Genomic DNA, 20,500 nt, shown 5'->3' on the forward strand with positions numbered 1-20,500 from the left:
ACCATACTCTTAGCACAGTTGTACTCTTAAATGCATCAGCACAAGGGAGAGGAAAGAGAGAGATCCTTCTCAGTGTTTTCTACACAAACTCCATGCTTGCTCCAGAAGGAAAATCAGAATTATTCCTACCTTCATAGTGAGTGTCCTCTTCCTTTTCATCATTTACTTACCTGACTTCCCCTGTTTAATTTCTGTGCTTCAGCTGATCTTTACAAGCATCATCTCTAAAACTTTTAACAACATACACGAGCGCACAACCATTGCAAGAGCGGTGATTCAAAAAGAATGTGAAATCAACAGCGAGTGCAAATTAATGAAGCACTTTATCAATTTGTCCACTAAAGAGATTTTCTCAGCTCAAACCCCAAGGCATGAAATTCAAGTTTGACACTGCCACAGTTGGATTAAATTTTTCAGATGGTTGGCTTGAAGAGGGATTTGATCTATACAGTCAGACAGACTGTAAGTCTGTAGTTAATTGAGCAAGTGCAAGAGAAGAGAGTGCCTTATTCTCTCACAAATGTTTTACAAACCTAATACAAAGCAAAAATTTTCAGAAATGCAAGGGTCCAACATTTCCACAGAAATTTTCAGGTTTTTTTCAAATAACTGATATGAAAAAATCAAATTCTTAGAAAGAAGTGCATAGAAACTGACGTGAAATATTTTTTTCTAAAAAGGATAAGTGAAGAAGGAAAAAATTTCATATAATTTTAAAAATACTGACATAAGTCCTTTAAAATACTTCAAAGAAATATATTCCACTTTAAAACTGATACTTCAAGGCATAAATGAATGCTGTGTACTATAGTGTAATAATCAATACTTGACTCCTGGTCAGTAAGAGGATTTTTTGCTAGGGAACAGGCATGAGGAGCAGGCTCTGTCCTCTGCACTGTCTCCCCTTTTGAAAATGGGTGTTGTTGTGGGGACAATTTGACAGCACAGAAGAAAAAATTGTGGACATGGACACAGAGAAACAAATCATACTTTAAATGAAAAACAGCTCCTAATTTCTCCCCCCACTGTTTTGAAAGAATGAGGGAGATGGAAGGGAGAGAGGAAGGTTAAGGGGATATTCCTCTTTGCCTTCACGTTTATAGACAATTCATACTCCTAGTCCATCTAGAGAATCCTGTGCAGTGAGTTGATAAATATCTATGACTAGTTAGGTCAGTGTGCACGGCAGCAATCTCTGCAGCAGATCTCAACATGCTTAAAACCTTCAGAAGGAACATTATCTTCAGGAGGAACATTATCCTCGAGCAAATTCTTTACAAACCAGAATTGAAAAAGCACACACAGGTTTGGCTACGGCGCAAACTGCTTTGAAAAAGAATCCCACTGAAAACATTTCCTCCATGAAGTCAATGATAAATGACATGAAAGACATTTCCTGCTCTCTCGTGCTTGCACAGAAACTCAATTACATGCCCTGGGAAGTTCTCCCCACAACATGGTGAAACGAGAGGATGATTAGAAGAGGAAAATCACAAACTGCACATAAACACACGAGAAACACCCTCATGCAGGGACACGGCAGCAAGGGGAAGGAGCACAGCCAGGTTCCACAAAGCACAGGAGTGAGGTGTGGGAGTGACTGTGGGAAACTTTTCTATGGGCAGGAGAGGTTGGTTCTCACCGTTCTGAACAAAATGGCTGAGCTAAGAGCATCTGACTGGTTATGCCCAAATACCCTCCTCCTCATCCTAGAGGTGCACGGGTGGCAATGGGAGGAAAGCCCCAGAGCAGCATGGGAATGAAATAAAGAGTTGGTTAGTATTTAAAGCACATAAAGTACAAACAGTAGAACAAAGCGTTTCAATTCCTTATGCAGTACTCTGAGCTACCTTGAGGTGCAGCTTTCTCTGCTCCCTTGTAGGCTTTGTCAACTTTCAAAATGCCCCTTTGCAAAGGGGAAGTGCAATCAGAGCCTCCTCCCACCCCCTCTCTTCCCTATTGCCCTTCCCTGTGGGGTCTTTGCAAGAATTTCTGTAAATGTCTAAATTTTATTTCATTTTTACATGTTATATTTTCAATTTCATCTGTGAATGCTACACTGCCTTTATTTGCAAGCATGTGCTAAAGTTACATGCTAGAAATGGTTTCAGCTCTCTGTAGACTTCAGAGTAGAAACAACAGATATTCTAACATTTGCACCAAATTAAGATTAGGAAATCCATTTAATTTTCAGTATTAACAATTTCACTTTCCTGAAAAAGGAGAGTGAACACCAACATCTTCCAAAAGCACTGCAGAAAACTCAAGCCAGTCAACATACAGTGGAGGAAGGTATTAAATTAAGATGCAAAAGGAAGTTCCCTTGAAAATTAGAGTTTTTCTGTTTGATTGTATATACTCCTTCTTGTTTTCTGATGCAGATCACGAAAGGAGATTTTTCAAGATCTATTTTTGCAGGGTGAATAAGTAATTGACTTTTGCCATTTTCCTCTTGTACCTTACTCATTATTTCTGTGTATCACTAAGCTGGCACTTAAAGGTCTAGAGAGATATGCTTCCCTTCACATCCCACCAATTTCTACATGAATCAGAGGGCAAAAAGAAGCATTCCTTCACTCCATCGAGGCAGTGATTAATGATGGCTAATATTTTAATTAAACTGCAGTGGATGAGATTACAACATGGGATGTGCAATTATGCTGGCAATTTCTGTGCTACCCAAGGGATGGTTAATCTCTCTAATAGTTATCAAGCACACGGCTGTGCTTTGTAAATGCCACAGGAGGCTCCTCACTGCTTTGGAGATGGTAAATTGATTTTCCTTCAGTTCATGGCCCATTGAGTTTGTGAGGGAGCAGTCTGTGCTCATTTGGCACCGAGGCTGGGATTTCCTCGTGGGAAATGAAGGGAACTGCTTGTATGCAATCCATAGATCAGAAAGCTGATCCTGGAGCATGATTTCCTGCTACTGAAGACAAGAAACAGTCCTGGACACTCCACACACTCAAGCAATAAACTTGAGCTACTAAAATCTGAATATAGTCATGCAGGATTTGAGTCTCACATTTTAGGAGAGTAAAGTTTTTGTTCCTTTTCAATGCACCTCCTCCTCTCCACCCACCTAACAACAGCTTGGTACCAGGAACTGTTCATTCAGGAGTCTGCACAAAGCCAACACAGCAGCAGCACCCAATTCTGCTTTATAACTGCATTATGGAATGCTACTTTTGTTCCAAGGCACTACAAGCATGTCAGGGAAAACTACTTATAAGAAAAAATCATCAGCCTTCATAGTAAAAATTACTTTATAAACAAAAAAGAGAGAGACATTACCTGGTCAGGGGAGGGCTTGTGGTTGGTTTGGTTGGAATGGGATGAGGATTTGAGGTGGTCATCCTCATAGTTGTCAGCCATCAGCTTCATACGGTTCTGAGTCTTTTAAAAAAAGCAAGAAAAAAGAATCTCAGTCTACCTTCTAATGTTATCAGGGGGACTAAAGGGAACAGGGCATTTATACAAATCCATATCCAAAATCCATACATGGGAAAAAACAAGACACATGCCTAGACATCAGTTGGTAGTACCACAGGGAATTGGTAACAAATGTGGAGACACATTCCAGCCTGTTCTCATTAAGGATAAATTAGTTGTGCAATTAGGTGGATCATCTGACTTGTACCTACTAAAACTTGTGCTGTACAAGAAATTAATTTCTTCTTAGACATTCTTGGGATTATGGTTCAGACACCAACTTGGAGAATAATTCAATGAAAACATGAGTTAGGTGTCCCTAAGTCAATTAAAAAAACCCCAAAGAAGCCCTCAGAAAGCAGTCAGTTTTAAAAAACCAAAAAGTAAACAAGCTGAAAATAGGGTATTACTTAAGAAGTCCATCCAGTATGACATAAAAATCAGTTTTTGATTGATATATCAAAGAACAGAAAAATTCTGAGACTGGTCAAGAAAATGTTAATTATACAAAAATCATCCTGTGAGGAAATTAAGAAGTTAATAAATAGATATTGGGGAAGAAAAAGTGTCCTAATGAAGGCTTATAAAATTAAAACCTGGACACAGTCAAGTAAAGAATTAGCAAAGTATGCAACAAGTTTTTTTCTTCAACTTCTTAGGAAATTTCAAGTTCCAGAAGAGATAGGATTTTGAAAAACACTGTAGAAAATAAACTGCGTAAGAATAAATGGAACTCAACAACACCATTCTAGGTAAGCAATCACAAAGAACATTAAAATACATTACCTGGCTGTGTCTGCAAAGGAGAATATTAGTTAGACAAAACCCTTTTAACAAACTGCCCTGAAATGAGGCCCCCAAACACCTACAAAGACAAACAGATAAGGAAAGAAATGCACCTGGAAGAGTGTCCCAGCTCCCAGCAGGGCTCACAAAGGCCATTCAGGCAGCAGTGATACCCTGTGGGCAGCCAAAGGGTGGGGTGAGCATCTTGCAAAGCCAAGTGCTGCCTCCCCTGGCATTGTCTGGGTGCCAGGGTCCTTGGGAACTCACACATGGAGCAGCCCCAGAACTGACTGATGGCATTTCTCCTCCCACCTCAGAAGGCACAAAGAGCCCCACTTTGAGCTTTGGGAAATTTTGTATTCTAAGGAAATCAAAAGGCTACCCTGACATACATTGGATATGATACAGAGCAAATTATCTACAGCCAGACATAAAAAATCATCAGACATGATGATTTTAAAAATTAAATGCCTTAAATGAAAGCTCAAAGCTGATAGAAATGCAGGCTGTGGATTCAATCCCTTCATAATTCCATGGTTTCTCACTGAAAACTCACTGAAAAGTTTAATGAGCATCTTGAAGCTGGAGAATGCAGATTCTACTTGTCTCTATTCAGTTCATGAGAGAGAAGGTCCAGGGTTGGAATCTGGATTTGATTTTATTTTGGAATAATTTAACAAAACCTAATAGTAAATTGAGCTTAAGCAATAAGCAATTTCATTGTGCAAAATTTTTATATTGTTTGCTCTGCTTTGTCAAGCAAGTTCTGAATTCCAAGTCTGACTCATCATTCATAAATCACTACTTGAAATATGCTACATTAATCCTTAAGCAACCAGTTTATAGTAAAGGCACTTTCTTAATATTTATTATTTTATTATATTTAAGGTTGTCTCTTCAACAATTTCTTCTTTGCAATGAGAACAATTGATTTTAAACCATTTCACATTTTCTTGGAAATTGATTGTTTTGATAATAAATAATAAACTTTTACATGACTTTCAGTGTGTGTGTGTGAAGAAAAGCTATTGAAACCCAGATGTTTAGCAGAATGCTAGTACAGCACATTAACTCTCCTGAGACAAAATGTAGCTCTTCTTTATATTACATGAAAAAAAAAACCCAAAAAACTAAACAAACCAAACAAACTATGTTAGCTGGTACAGGTAGAGAAGGATATAAACATTGCAAAGAATCACAGACTGGGTCAGGCTGGAAGGGACCACAGTGGTCATCTGCTCCCACCTCCCTGCTCAAGCAGGGCCATCCCAGAGCACATGGCACAGGATTGCCTCCAGAGGGTTCTGGAATATCCCCACGGAGGGAGACTCCACACCCTCCCTGGACAATCTGTTCCAGTGCTTGGTGACCAGCACAGAAAAGTTCTTCCTCAGAAGGTGGAGGTGGAACTTCTGTGCATCAGTTTCTGCCCATGGCTCTTGTCCTATTGCCTGGCACCACCAGGAAGAGCTTGGTCCATCCTCTGACCCCTCCCTGCAGACACTGACAGACATTGTTAAGGTCACCTGTCATTTGTCTCTTCTTGAGGCTGAGCAGGCCCAGCTCCCTCAGCCTGTCCTTGCAAGAGAGATGCTCCAGTCCTTTCATTATCTTTGCCACTCTCCACTGGACCCACTCCAGGAGCTCTGTGTCCCTCTTGTCCTGAGGAGCCCAGAACTGGACACAGCACTCCAGGTGTGGCCCTGCTAGAGGAGCAGGATCACCCCCAGGCTGCTGGCAGTGTTCTTCCTGATGTACCCCAGGATACCATTGGCCTTCCTGGCTTCCAGGACACACTGCTGGCTCATGGACAACTTGCTGTCCACCAGGATCCCCAGGGCCTTCTACTAAAAGCTGCTTTCCAGCAGGTTGGCCCCACACCTTATCTCTTATCTATGCCCCTGTCCCACTTCAAATCTAGTTTAAAGCCCTCTGAGTGAGCTGTGCTGAGTCCTGAGCTAAGATCCCTTTCCCTTCTGATACAGGTGGAGCCCATTTGCTGCCAGCAAGCTCAGTGTTGTATAAATTCACCCACGATCAAAAACCACAAAATGCTGCTGTTTACACCAGTCTCAAAGCCAGGTGTGCATCTGCATCACTTTCCTGTTTCTTGCTCCATCATTCCCTGCAACTGGCAGCACAGAAGAGGACACCACGTGTGCTCCAGATCCCTTGGCCAGTTTTCCCAAGGCTCTGAGGCCCCTCCTCATTGTCCTCATCCTTTTTGCTGGGACTTTGTTGCTCCCACTACTCAGAAAACTGTAAGAGGGTAACAATCAGTTGTGGTATTTTCTGAGACCCCCATCAAAGGGAGTAAAGACAAATCTGACTCCATTTTCTCAGAAGGCTAATTCATTATTTTATGTTACTATATTATACTAAAGAATGCTATACTAAACTATACTAAAGAATACAGAAAGGATACAGACAGAAGGCTAAAAGATAATAATGAAAAACTCGTGACTCTCTCCAGAGTCCCAACAAAGCTGGGCAGTGATTCGTCATTAAGTCAAAACAATTCACATTAAACCAATGAAACAATCACCTGTTGGTAAACAATGTCCAAACCACATTTCAAAGCAGCAAAACACAGGAGAAACAAATCAGATAATTATTGTGTTCATTTTACTCTGAGGCTTCTCAGCTTCTCAGGAGAAAAATCCTGGGCAAAAAGATTTTTCAGAAAATATGACTGTGACAATCAATGGGCTCCAGCAGGCTGGGAAATTTCTTGGTGATGTCCCTTACCCAGGCCTCAGGAAAGCCACACACCTCCCTCTGGCTGGGTCTGGTCAGCAAAAAGCACAGAGTCCCTCAGAGAGAATTCTGAAGTCAAATTGAAGAGGTAGTGTGCTTCTGTCACTTAAATTCAAGTAGAACCTACTATTAATACTGCACCAAGCTGGGAAGTTTCTTGGTGATGTCCCTTACCCAGGCCTCAGGAAAGCCACACACCTCCCTCTGGCTGGGTCTGGTCAGCAAAAAGCACAGAGTCCCTCAGAGAGAATTCTGAAGTCAAATTGAAGAGGTAGTGTGCTTCTGTCACTTAAATTCAAGTAGAACCTACTATTAATACTTGGCAAGCAGGTATTGAGAAGTGGCTGATGGAATTGGGCTGGTGTAGCCTGAAAAAGAGGAGGCTTTTAAAAATTACCTGATAGGAGGAAATAGAGGACATGAAGCCATTGGAGGGGATAGATCAGGAAATGACAGATGCAAAATGGAACACAGAAAATTCTGATTAGAGATCAGGAAAATTCATAATGAGGTACATCAAATATCAGAAGAGGCTGCATGAGACAGTGGCATCTCCTTCCTTGAAGATACTGAAAATGCAGCTGGACAAGGCCTTGAGCAAAGTGCTCTAATTAGTGATGCGATGCTCTCAGCAGGTGGCCAGACACAGAGGTCTGCTCCAACCTAAAATATGCTGCAATTGTTATTATTTGGAATTTTCATCAGATCATTTGAGAGTTTCAAAGCTCAACTTCTCAGAAGAAGAGGGAGATAAGTTCAAAATTCCTCCTACTTGCCAAATATGGTTTAGCTACTTGGCTCCATCAGAGTCCTTTGAACATTTAAACCCAGAACAATCTCTGCAGTGTCCTGATGATGACAAGCCTAAGGGATCAGCTCACAAAGAAGGACATTTTCTATGTTCCTCCTTTAATTCAACCTGACCTCCCATTGCAGCTGTTCATTTTAGTGTGCATGTTTGTGACAAGTCTTGGCAAGAAAATGCCAAAATTAGTATTGTGATTCCATTAAAGGAACTAATCTATGCATATATGTTAGATTAGAATGAAGCAAAAAATCAAAAGATGAAAGAAAAGCAGCTTATTCCTGATAGATACCACTAAGAATTATTTTCCAAAATTTAAAGCCCAAGAAGCATTGCAAATAAAATATATGATAATATTTTACAGTTATTTTTATATAGAAATAGAAAGCTTTTGCTTAAAACTGGACTACTAATGACAAATATTTACTTAGAAATTTTAAAAATAACTGTAAATACGTGATCTGAGTTTCTCTCCTATTGCTCCTCCACAGAAAAAAAGAAATGTCCAAAAGGATGGAAATTTCTAGACCAAATGGCTGTTGTAATGATTTAAAAACAAACCGTTTACTTTTCTGTGGGGAACCACTCCAACATCCTGCAGTCCTGAGCTGGTTTGTCATGGTGCTATTATACAATCCTCTCCCACCTCATGAGGTTATGGCTCAGATCCTAGGGCAAGCATTTCTACATCACTGTAAAAAGTATGAACAACAAAGTGGTTTAACCACAGGGTCCTGTGAGAAAATAAATGAGCAGTGCAGACAAATCAGTTGTGTCAGGAGTGCTTTTGTCTAAAACCTCCAGAGCTGCAAGCAGAACTAGCAGTGATAGGAACCGGATGTCAGGTTCAAATTTTGCTTATAAAAAACACCGTGTGCTCTGACAGGTATGTTCTTCAGGCATGTGCAGAAAAAATGCTGGAATGAAGAAAACTGGATAAAACTCCACAACCCAATAGGTTTTGTGATTTTTTTCCAGAAGGTACCTTCATTTCACTTTTTTTTTTGGACAGATTTCATAAAATTACTCCTGACCCTCCAATTATACCTTCCCCAAAGCCCCCACAGCTTGTCAAAGCCCTTAACAATGCTCTTCTTTTCTTCCAAGAGTCACCATGCAAAGAACAGCCCCAAACCTTGATACTGGTGTAAATTCTCAAAATTACTCAAGAGCCACCACACGCTCTGCAGCTCCTAGCTGAAAGCCAGGAATGAGTGTGGAGGCCTTGGCTCTGCAGACCAGAGTCTATGAACTGCAAGTCTAAAGCACATTTGGAAGGCTACTGCATCTAAAAAACCCCAAATTCCCCATGTCATATACTAGACTTTACTCTAGAAATACCAGATCTCAACCACCCCTCCCTTTTTGCACGCCAGAATTTCTGCAATTTTCCTTTTGCCTCTTTGATACAGTGACTGGTAATGCCTTTTTTACTTCCTGTCATTATTTAAGTCTTTCTTCTTCCCTATCCCTTGCTGCAGTAGGCAGTTATATTAAAAGAAAAAAGGACCAGGAGAAAACATTAGATAAATCTGTTTTACTCATGAATGTGAACATTCATGATCAGCATCAAAACTTCTTTAAATGTGCTCTTTTTGGTTGTTTCATGGTCCTGCCATGTTTTCACCATATTTTCATGACTTTTTTTCCCCTGGGTACCATAGAGTTCACTTCTGCCTGTATTCTATAATCACTAAATGTTTGGGTAAACAAGAAAATTCCCATGGTTAAACTAATGTAACCAACACCTGAAAACTTTCATTGCAAACTGCACACGTACACTATTTTACTTGCCAAAACTGTAGCCATAGTTAATTTCTGAAGAATCACTCAGTTCCTCATTCATGGAATTACTGCTTCAAAGCATTCTCTCACCTGTAGGTTCCTAAAAGTACATTATTTTATGTTCACTGATGTTCACTGCAGGCCACACTGGTAGCTTGCTTACGCACCTCCACACTAAAGACCAAATAAATAGATTTTATCACAGTTAAATTATTACATGAGAAAAACCAGAAGTGATGCTGATCCACAAAGTTTAGGGGGAAAGTCAGAGACATACTCTGCTCTACAGCTGGTAAAACCTAGAGGAGTGCTGCCCAGATCTGACAAACTCTTTATTGTGGAATCCCACACATAAATTTGAAACCCACAGATATAACTACAGACACTGTTTATAATATATTTTACAGAATGTTTTCATTTGAAAGCTAGCACAAAGTTGTATGTTCTAATGAGAGTACATACCTTTCTTAAGCATTTCTGCAGGACAGCTAGTGCTCTGGTAACCATTAGCCTGGAAAGCTTTGGAAACCACGTTTTATTCATGGGGATCACACATTTCTGGATCTCTAGAGAAGCTCTCTAAGAAACAGCTCAGGAGCTGTGCATTCTCACTATTACTCCAGCCTGCTTCATATGCTCATTGTAGTAACTTACTCAAAGACTTTGCATCAAGTCTGTTCCTCCACCATGAAACACGGCACAAACGATGACATCAGTGACTCCTGTCTCATTTTTTGTAGAATATTTGCGTGGGGTAATTTTGGTTTTGCTAACCAGTCTAAACAAGCTTTATTAATCCTTTAACGTAGAGTTTAAAAAACCCCACATTAAGTAAATATTAATATAATGACTGTACTTGTGACAAATGAGCATGTGGTGGAGGCAGTGTGTTAGTGCACTAAAGGAGTTATCCCACTTTAATTTGAGTAGGATGTTGCACTGGAAGCACATGCAAAAGCAACAGTTCAGAAACATATTTGTCACTAATAACACAGAAATAGAATGGAAAAACTTGGGTGATTGTTCTTACAAATTGTGGGCTGAATTCAATATCTCTGAGAATTAAGCACTTGTGAAGGCTTTCAGAGAGCTCTTTTCTACTGGTCAGAAACCTGCAGTGAGCCACAATCCCTGTTAAAGTCCAACCAGCTCCCTGCTGGAATCTGGCTGTGAAAAACAGAGAAAGAATAATCCCTGTTATTGCCTGTTATTTGAATATGTTGGCCTGCCTTGAGTTTATCTACACCTACCTTAAATATACTACCTCGAGTCTATACCTACCCTAAATATACTACCTTGAGTCTATACTTACCTAGAGCATCAGGACTCTGAAACATAAATGTTTAACTCTGTGCCCCCTTCCCACTCATGATATTTTATGAAAAGGGAGACATTTCTCAAATTTGTAAAGAGATGGCACACACTCAGTTGCCATCTTTCTTTGGAAAGTTTAAAAGACACATCATTAGTTAGGTTTGGCTTTCCTTTTGGCTATGTTTAAGATTAACAACTGAGATTTCTCTATTAGCAGCAAACCAGCACAAATTTCAACTGCACAGACATGAAACCATTCCTGTTACTAGGTTTCTGCACATGCTGGAGCCTGTGTTTTTGTGAGCCCAGCAAAGAGCCTGTGCAGCTGCTGGGGTTTGTCAAAGCCTGCAGGATTTAACACAGCTCTACCTGAAATGCTGTCTTCTGCATTGGTTGCTGGCAATGTTCCAGCAATATTACTTTATAAAATGACTTTATCAGTCCAGCTAATTTTTGTGTTTAAAGATGTAATTTTCCTCTTCATCTCCCCACATGTGATAATTACTGAGAAGCTTCATCCTGAACAATTCATACTCTACAAGCCTTTGAACTAAACTAAAGGAGGCAGATTATCTAGATAGGGCATGCTCTGTGAGACTTGACATATGTACATGGGATTAAAAATAAACTTGGAACTGAAATTTTCCCTGTACAGGAATGTGTCTCTTGGAACTTAGCTCCTTAGGAGATGAACAAAGTATGAAACCATGGAATTGCCCAGTGACAAAGTTTATTGAAATCTATTGCTCTGATTCTTACATGAAGAAAACCAGTGACACACAAAAAAATCCTAATCAGATCTTTATTTGGGATTCCTTTTTGTGTTATACCATACAATCATGGTAGTATATGTTCCTTTAGTTCTCTTTTACTCTTTTTAGAGATACCTCAAGATGTGTTTAAGATCAGTGGTAACAGAACTGCCTTTCTCAATTACTTGTTCCATAAAAGCTGGAACCTGCCCAGTCACAGGTTCGAAATGGAACTAAAAATAAAAAATACCTCCTCTCATGGTTAACTACTCAAAAGCAAGCCAAGTATGTTACTTCTCTGGCATCTCTCCACTGCTTGTGAGGGTCTAGGCAGAATATCATTAAGGTGTGCCTTCCTGTATCTCAAAGATGTCTGAGAGAGTGCTGCAGTCTGAGGACATTTACAACCACAGAATAAAACTAATTTTTAGAGAATGGGTGGGCTATGCATCAAGAAACTACATTCAGGCAGCTTCAGCAGGACAAATGGTAAACCACAACAACATCCCCAAAGAATCCTGGACCTTTCACACAACAGAAAACCCAAGAGATTATTGACTGAAATTGATCTGAAGACAGAACAGCAAACAAAATGAGTTGCTATTTTAATTCTGAAGGTAAAGTATGAGAATTGTTATGTTATATGGTTATGTTCACATTCCAGTTTTGAGCAGATAAAACCTCTGGATTGGGTTATGAGCCTGCCCTGTGGTGCAGTTTGTTAAGGCAAATCTCACCCTGATTCCACACCATGGAAGAGAAAAGTCTTGCTGCAGAAGAGATTGTAAGATCAATATCTTTTGCTGCCACACACACTTAAAACAGAAAAGACTAATTGATTTAAATTAGCTTAACAACTGGGTTTTTTTGTTCAAGTATGCTGCTACATCCACTCTCAGACTATTGTGAGGTCTTCACTGCTTCTTTAATGAGTAAAGAAGCAATGCCTTTTGCAGACAGCATGGCTACCCTTGAAGAGCATGTGAGTCCACTAGTAAAGTCAAGTCCACTAGTAAAGGTAGTAAACCTTTCTGTATTGACTGATGAAATCCAAGTGCTTTGGATTTGTATTCTCCATCTTCTACGCATGGCCTTCAACCCTTGCAACAATCTCTTTCTGCAGCCTGCCTCCCCCGTGGTGTCTCCAGGCAAGAGTCAGCTGGGACCAGTGTGAAAGCATGTATGTCCTGAATGGCCAGCCACGTGTGTGTGCTACAGCCAAACAAAATACAGCACAGCTCAGTTCTCCTTGCCTTCCCCTGTGTGGGAGCTCTACTTTGGGCTCTTTTCGCCTCTACCCAGCTGTGCATGTTAATTAAATTCCTATAAATCTGCACAATCTTTGAGACTTCTTTTCCTCTGTCAAATTTGGTTGAAAATGGTCAATAAATGGAAAAGTTACTGGGTAGGAACTACAGCTCAGCTAAGCAGATGGATGGCACTGTCAGTCAAGCTCTTCTTCTCTGGAGTCCAAATGAACACATTCTGTTGGAATTGCAAGAGTCTGGATGTAGACTCTCAAGATATCCTTACTACACAGAAGTGGAATTTTTTGGTACATGCCTTTCTTTTGGATTCTGGGAGACTGACCTGCTACAAATTCTCAAGTAATCAGCAGCAAACAAGCCTCTCATGATCAGTCATGTGTCTGCTGAATGTTCAACAGATACAGTTTGTTGTCTCTTTAATTTACTTTGATACTTACTACCAAAGACAACTCATTTTAAGAAAAAAGTGAATGCTACTTCTTTAACAATGCAAAAGGAAATACCAGTCTTTGCCATGGTCCTCATTAATCAAACTGCTGAAAACTTCTGATTGTACTTTCCCCTGGCTCATTTTCCCTTCTCACAGTGTAGTTGTGGGTCCAAACTAAAAATGCAATTTTATGTTTTACAGAATAATAGAAAAGCAAAGACAAAAAAGCAGTAAGAGAAACAAGTTGAAATGTACTTTGGAGCATAAACTCTTCCTAAAAACTTTGATAGGTTGGTAACATCTTTTACAAAGAAAATCTAAAAGGTATCTCAGGTTATGCTAAGGTTGAAATACATATCAATATTTCATTGATCTTGTCATTTCTTTAAACTTATGCAATTTAAGCATCACTAAGCACTACAGGTAAGGTTAGTCTTACAAAATCTATATGAAATCTGAAGAAAAACCCCCTAAATTACCTATGTTATATCCTATAGGACAGGCAAATATTGCTATCAAATACAGAACAAACATTGCTTGACATCATTGATGGGACTCCTGTTTTGTTATGACTATTTGCCTGAAATTTCTACTTCCCTTTTCTCTTCTGCTTCACTCCACACTTTGCTCATTTTACCCTCAACTACCTTACTCTGTCCCCCTTTCCTTTGTTATTCTATTCAGTTCTCCTTTCCAAAATAAATCCACTTGCATATGCTCAGCTTCACAAAGCTGAATAAGACAACCCCTTCAGTTACTCTGCTTTTGTCTCAGTCTTTCTCCTGCTCTGAAGCAAGAAAGTTTCTCAGTCCAGTGGAACCCTGACTGGAAAAATCTCATATAGGAATTTACATACAAGATGCATCCTACTGCAAAATCTTAAAAGCTAGTCATGATCCCCTGGCTCAATAAAATAATGTGTAGGCCATCTGCTCATGGATCTGTAGCTACATACACCTTTGTGTGGCATTCACATTCTCTGAAAAAATCCCTTTGCCCAGGATTTTTCTCCTGGGAAGCTGAGAAGCCTCAGAGAAAAAGGAAACAATTCCTATCTCATTTACTTCTCCTCTGTTTTGCTCATGTGGAATATGTCTGGAGATTGTTTACCCACAGGTGATTGTTTCATTGGATTCTGGTGTGAGTTGTTTTCACTCTTTGGCCAATCAGTGCCAAGCTGTGTCGAGACTCTGGAGAGAGTCACAAGTTTTTCATTATTTTCTTTTTAGCATTCTGTAAGTATCCTTTCTGTATTCTTTAGTATAGTACAGATTAGTAGTCTTTAATATAATACAGCATCATAAAATAATAAATTAACCTCCTGAGAGCATGGAGTCAGATTCATCATTCCTTCCTTCATTGGGGCACCCTGCAAATACAATACCTTTCCTAGCTGAAGTGATTTGGAAGTCTTCCAATCTTTGTGTATTGTGACTGTGTTGTTACAATAAATATAGCAAAAGGATTCTTTTATCCAGCAATTTTTAATTTTGGAAAGTATATGCCAGCATTTTGACCACAGACCTTTTATTGTTACATATTTTTATTGTTCTATGACTCACCACTTCGACTGCATTTGCCTGCAGCTTCAAAGAGTTGTTAATAGCAAACCCCCCTCCCCTCTATACATGCTGTTCTTGGCAAAAAAAGGAGTTATGTACAGATACAAATTCCTAGATGCTAAAGTGATGTGAGCTGCTCAGTATCATCTCAGCACAGACTGTCTGTGACTGCCCAGAACCCAGCTCTGGGTGTATACATGAATGGATCTGTGTCTACATGATATAAACAGTGTTGATAGCAACTTTAAAAAAAACACACACAATGAAACCTCAAGACTATTTGTGCTTGTTCTGAAATTAATTTTAAAAGCTGTTGCGTATAAAAGAAAAAGAAACCCAGTATTATTCTTTTTGTGCCTTGCTTTCATCTTTGAATCCATCAAAATCCTGCATGGTAACTGCTTGAGGGAAGAGTTGAAAGGGCATTTCCTTTGACAACCACCAGAGCTTTGCTACCCCAAACTAAATAAAAGTTAAGAATTTTTCCTGTATGGCAAATTATTGGGTTTGACATCCACCTAGAAGTGCCCTGCCTCAACAGCCACACAAACACAGAGCCATCACATTCCTGTCTGTCCACACCATCTGTGCGTGTGGTCTGCACACCCAGGATTCCTGTCCATCCTCACTGTCCCTCTGTTTGGAGCAGAGATGGATTCCTGCCCCAGCACACAGCAGCACATGTGCACTACAGAGCTGGGCAGATGATTCCTGTCCTTCCCTCTGCTCTTGCACACAGCACACAACCAAGGAGAACCACAATAAACCAACACTTTTCTTTTTTTTTTTACTTGCTGTTCCAGCAGAGGTTGATTTTTCCTATTAAATCTGCATCAGAGCTTAGGTACTAAGCTGGAGAGACTGAAAAAACATTCAGTTTCTCTACTGTATTTGTGCCAAAAATTATTCCCACCAAGGAAAGAAATTCTCTTATTCTCTACAAAATTCATGGCACACTATGTGTAGAGATGTGCCAGTTTGGCCAGATGAATTTTTCTAAGGTGCCTGCATTCCAGTATTCCTGTCTTTGCCTGCTCTATTCCACATCTGTTGTCTTTCTGTGATTTACATTATATGATGCCATTACATATGAGTAGAGGCCCACCCAATGGGCACCATAAAGCACTCTGTAAAGCTTAGAAAAAAAATCTTAGAGAATTCTCTCTGCTACAGGATCACTAAAAGAAAAAGATCTGTGGAAAAAGATGAGAAAAAAGCCAGTCATAACTCCGGTGAGTTTTTCTTAACAATCCCTTTACTGCTAAGTCATTAAACTTAAGATAGGTGATTCCACTTGTTAAAGAGCCCGGAAGAAACAGAAAAGGATGAATAGAAGGACAAGAGAAACCTTGACTGATTGATTTGCAATTAGAAGACCTAGGAGGAAACAAGGAAGCCTTCATATTTTTAAGGCTTTTTTATATCACAAACCAGCTTTCTGGCAGACAATGGAGAAGGATTAGGTGGTTTTGGTAATCAGGAAAGGGGGGGAAAGAAAAATCTTTTGGTGATCTGATAGTGATGAAAATAAGGAATTAGTCTTAGTCTGCACTTCCCAGTTTGTGGATCCTTCCCATCAAATCTATAAATTTTTCATTTTTTAGTGCATTATAACACACATCTTGCATGCCTCCATATGAGATAGAGAAGACACTTGAAATATGATTGAAGATCTGTATATATAAGTAAATATATTTCCCCTGAGGAATAAAAAAAAAAATCAGGGAAAAACTAAAATGAGAAGGTACAGTCCTTAATACTTACAGAGAACAATTAAACTCATGCAGGCTTCCAAGTTTTAAACAACCTGTGAGTGTGTGTGTTCTTAAGGATCATTATACTGCTTTTATTATTTTTTCAGCACCATTACTGTCAGCAGTTGGCAAAGGTTTGGGTTGCTAGCTGTAATAAAGGAGGCAAAGCCAAGGCTGCATCTACTGGTGTTCAGGAGATGGAGAGAACACTGGCTTGGTGTCATAAATTACAGTCACGTTTCATGTTAAGATGACAGCAGTGAGAAGAGCAACTTCTGGACTATTAAAAGGATTAAGAGTGGTACAATGGTGAAACAGAATGTTTAAAAATGTTAAGATTCCCACTCCAAACAAAAATCCATTGTAAAAACAAGAGATACCTAGGCTGTTCAAATCCTGAGGAAAAACTTGCCTGGAGTTAGATGTGAGACCTCCATTTATTTTTTGTTTACTCAACTACAGGAAATATTTATATTCACACTAAGACAGACAGGCATTGGTGGTGAGCAAACAGAATGAGAACAAAGGACTGGGTTCTGTGACTGTAAAATTGTACTCAAATAAAGAGAACAAAAGCTCTAATAAAATGATTACCCCTTAACCAGGGCTGTATTCAACATTAAAGACCACTGCTTCCTCCAGGCACCAGTCCTGGGATGAGAGTTTAACATATATTTGGGAAGTGGAGCTTTACAGAAGTTGAGAGACTATCATTCACCTATAGTATTGATAATCTAAAATTCTACATGTGATTGCAAAGGTAAATGACTTATATTTGAAATTGAGAGTACACAATCAGCAAATTTTTCTTATATCCACATGATAAATGTTTGATTATGCCAAGTAAAATCAGACAGCAATCCTTTGATAGCCGAGTTTGAGACTTATTTTGTCTTCATGCAAAATCTTGGACTAATCCCTAAAAGCACTTCTTGCTACTGCAAAGACTCAAAACCTTTGGCAACATATTCAAGGCAAAGGCACACAGAAACTGTGCCTTTATTTTGTGTTCCATACAGGTCTGCTCAGGGACAGCTGAACACAACAGCCCTAGAGACAATCTGCCAAGATCACTAACTCATGTTTGACAGCATTGTCTCCAGACTGCCATTCAGGGAGGGACTGGAAGCACAGTCTCCATCAGTATCAACTTTCTCATCTTCTACCTCCTGGCAGCTGTTTCCAGACTTCTCACAGTTAGGAGACATCAGAAAAGCTCAATTCCTTCCCTGCATTCACAAATCTCATGTGGCAAACACATGACCTCTAGGGAAAGTCTGCACACCTTTTCTTTGGTTGTATTTCTTCATCTTGAAAAATTATGCATTTACTCCTTAATAAGTAGGGGCTGTAGAAAACAGCATGTACTTATTAAGGAGTAAATGCATCATTTGTTCTGCACCTAAACATGAATAGTAATTTTTTAAGGCTTGGATTCTTCAGAACATAACACCATGAATTTAACAGAACTGAGGGGAATCTGCAGCCACCAACACCTCGCCATTTGCAGAAGCTACCACAAGCAACTGATGCCTAATTTAATAGATCTGTGTCTCATTTTGACAAACCTGCAATTTCCACAAAGTGGTATGTAAATTAATGAAGGATTATTATCAAGAAATTACTCCTAACTGACAGCATCTTAGATTTCCAACTGCAAGATGAAACCTCTATTTCCCCCTGCTTACCTATTCATTTGCCTGAGATATGGTGTAGTGGACTAGGCTCAGTTGGACAGTTTCAAAAAAGGAAATTATTTTCAGAATTTAATGAACTTAATACAGCAGATGAGAAAAAAAATACCTGTAGACTGAGAGATATTTCAGTGCATAAGCTCAAAAATACCTGAGATCACTGTTCATCAACAGTTCATGGTTTACTGAAGTTCATTCCATGCAGTTAAGACTAAATTTTTTCCATTATCAATTTTTAAGATGGTGGGGATTAAAATTCTCTTTTACAGACTATGCATTTCTCTCTTTTCAAGCAAAAAAAGCAATGATTTATTATGTTACTCCCAAAATAACACAGCAAAATCACAAATATGCAACATATTCTATCTTATAGATCATTAATTTTCATTACATATTCTAGGTATACAATTCTTTCCATCATTCATTCCTCCTTCAAGTAAAGACCACATCACTAACACATTAAGTCATACATGTTAATCTGTAATCTACTTGAAACCTTCTACATATTTAGTTTATGAACCCAATCAGTCACCTCGTATCTCTGACTTCACCTTCTCCTTACATGTTTTTGGAAAACACCTTGAATCATCTATCACCTCAGCAGTTACAGCTCTCACACAAATTAAAACCAACACTAAAGCTGGAAAAATGCCTTTCAGCTTTCTGCCACTACTTTTTAACTGACTATCAATGTGTGAATTGGGTTTTATATATGGTAGTTGGTAATATTACAGGTTTGTTAGGCTTTTCATCCAAACACAAGTAACCACAAATAAAGTTTTACTGCACAAGTTTAATATGAAACCATTCCATGTGTTGTGTGCTCCCTGAGGAATCATACCTTTAAATACAGGAAGAGATAAGCACAATGTACCAAGTCAGCACATTTTGAATGGATATTTGGTAAAGGGACACGTGTCTCCTAGACAATTGTCACTGCCAGGTAAAACAGCCCAGATGAACAGGAATCATTTAGCACAGAAAAATCTGCATCCAATCAATGAAATACCTGTAAGGATGTTTACACACCCATCTTCACCAAGATTAATAATCTTCAAGCAAGTAATTCAAAATCTTCCTGAATCTGAAATTTCAGTGTGAAATTTCTGTTTCTTCATAAAAGAAAATCTATTCATGGATTTAGACTTCTTATATGTTTAAGTGGAATTCTCCCGTCACCAACACTTCAGAGTTCCCTAAACAATGGGTCTAAAAGATACAATTTAAATGTAATCATAAACTCACTCTATTTTCTGGTCATCCTTCAGACATCATCAATTCCAATACCAAGAGTGATGCCAAACCAGCCCAGCCACAAGGACCAGTGGTTGGAAAGTCTCAAATATTTTATCCCTGAGGCACATCCTGCCACTGGACAACAATCAGGAGCAGTCATCCACGGGTCCTTCCCAGCCACCCCACAAACCATGGGAGTTAAGCAAAAGAAGATGTACCCATAATTGTATTCCTTGAATGAACAGCCATGGGCAAGCCTGAGCTGTTCTAAATGACTTTCTGAGATTTTGTATCTATCTCATGACTCATCAGCTAAGACTATTATTGTCAGGAACTGTATTCAACACAATATTTGTAGCAAAGAGACAGAATGAATACTATAAATACTCTGTTGAATGTAAGTATCATAGAGAGCTGTTCTATTATATTCTCTTTATTTAACTGAAGACCATCGTGTATCAGACCAGTGGTTTGGGTCACAATAACCACAGGAAACCAATGTATGGTACAACTCTGATGTCAAGTGACAGTCACTGTTTCTACACTGCCCCAATGTCCAGCAGTGCTATTCACAGACCAAGAAATTATTATTTTTCAAGCCCAAATTAGATCTTCTAGTGCAGTCTTTCTGAAGAAGCCCAAGCTCAGTGAGAATTCTCACCTCTTTAATAGTGCTAACAAGCCTGGTTCTCCCAGGGGAGATCTAACAATCTTTCCTGCCATCCAACAGCATCAAGTTGGTCACATACAGGATGGGATAGAGGATCTCTCAACTCCTAACTTAGACTTGTCCAGCAATCCTGATTTTCTAGAGATAGGCAATGTTGCTTAAATAACTTCCTATAGGAGCTCATAAGCCTTGAATGAGAGCTAGTGTATAGGTGGCACTAAATGCTGATGGCAATTATGCAATTAATTTAAATGT

General features: G+C 39.2%; 1 protein-coding gene across 11 annotated transcripts in view; it reads right to left on the reverse strand.

The window, feature by feature from the left end:
* The window catches only part of ERC1 (ELKS/RAB6-interacting/CAST family member 1), a 269,174-nt gene that overhangs the window by 27,491 nt on the left and 221,183 nt on the right, over positions 1-20,500 (reverse strand). For 10 of the 11 annotated variants that reach the window (XM_039707938.1, XM_039707939.1, XM_039707936.1 and 7 more), the window contains one exon: positions 3,295-3,396. In XM_039707938.1, coding sequence (XP_039563872.1) covers positions 3,295-3,396 — 102 coding nt within the window. Of the gene's footprint in view, positions 1-1,642; positions 1,710-3,294; positions 3,397-20,500 lie in introns of all 11 variants that reach the window. The other variant, XM_039707940.1, reaches the window with a different exon arrangement.

The sequence above is a fragment of the Passer montanus genome, unplaced genomic scaffold, assembly GCF_014805655.1.
Source record: "Passer montanus isolate IOZ18808 unplaced genomic scaffold, ASM1480565v1 scaffold20, whole genome shotgun sequence".
Lineage (NCBI taxonomy): Eukaryota > Metazoa > Chordata > Aves > Passeriformes > Passeridae > Passer > Passer montanus.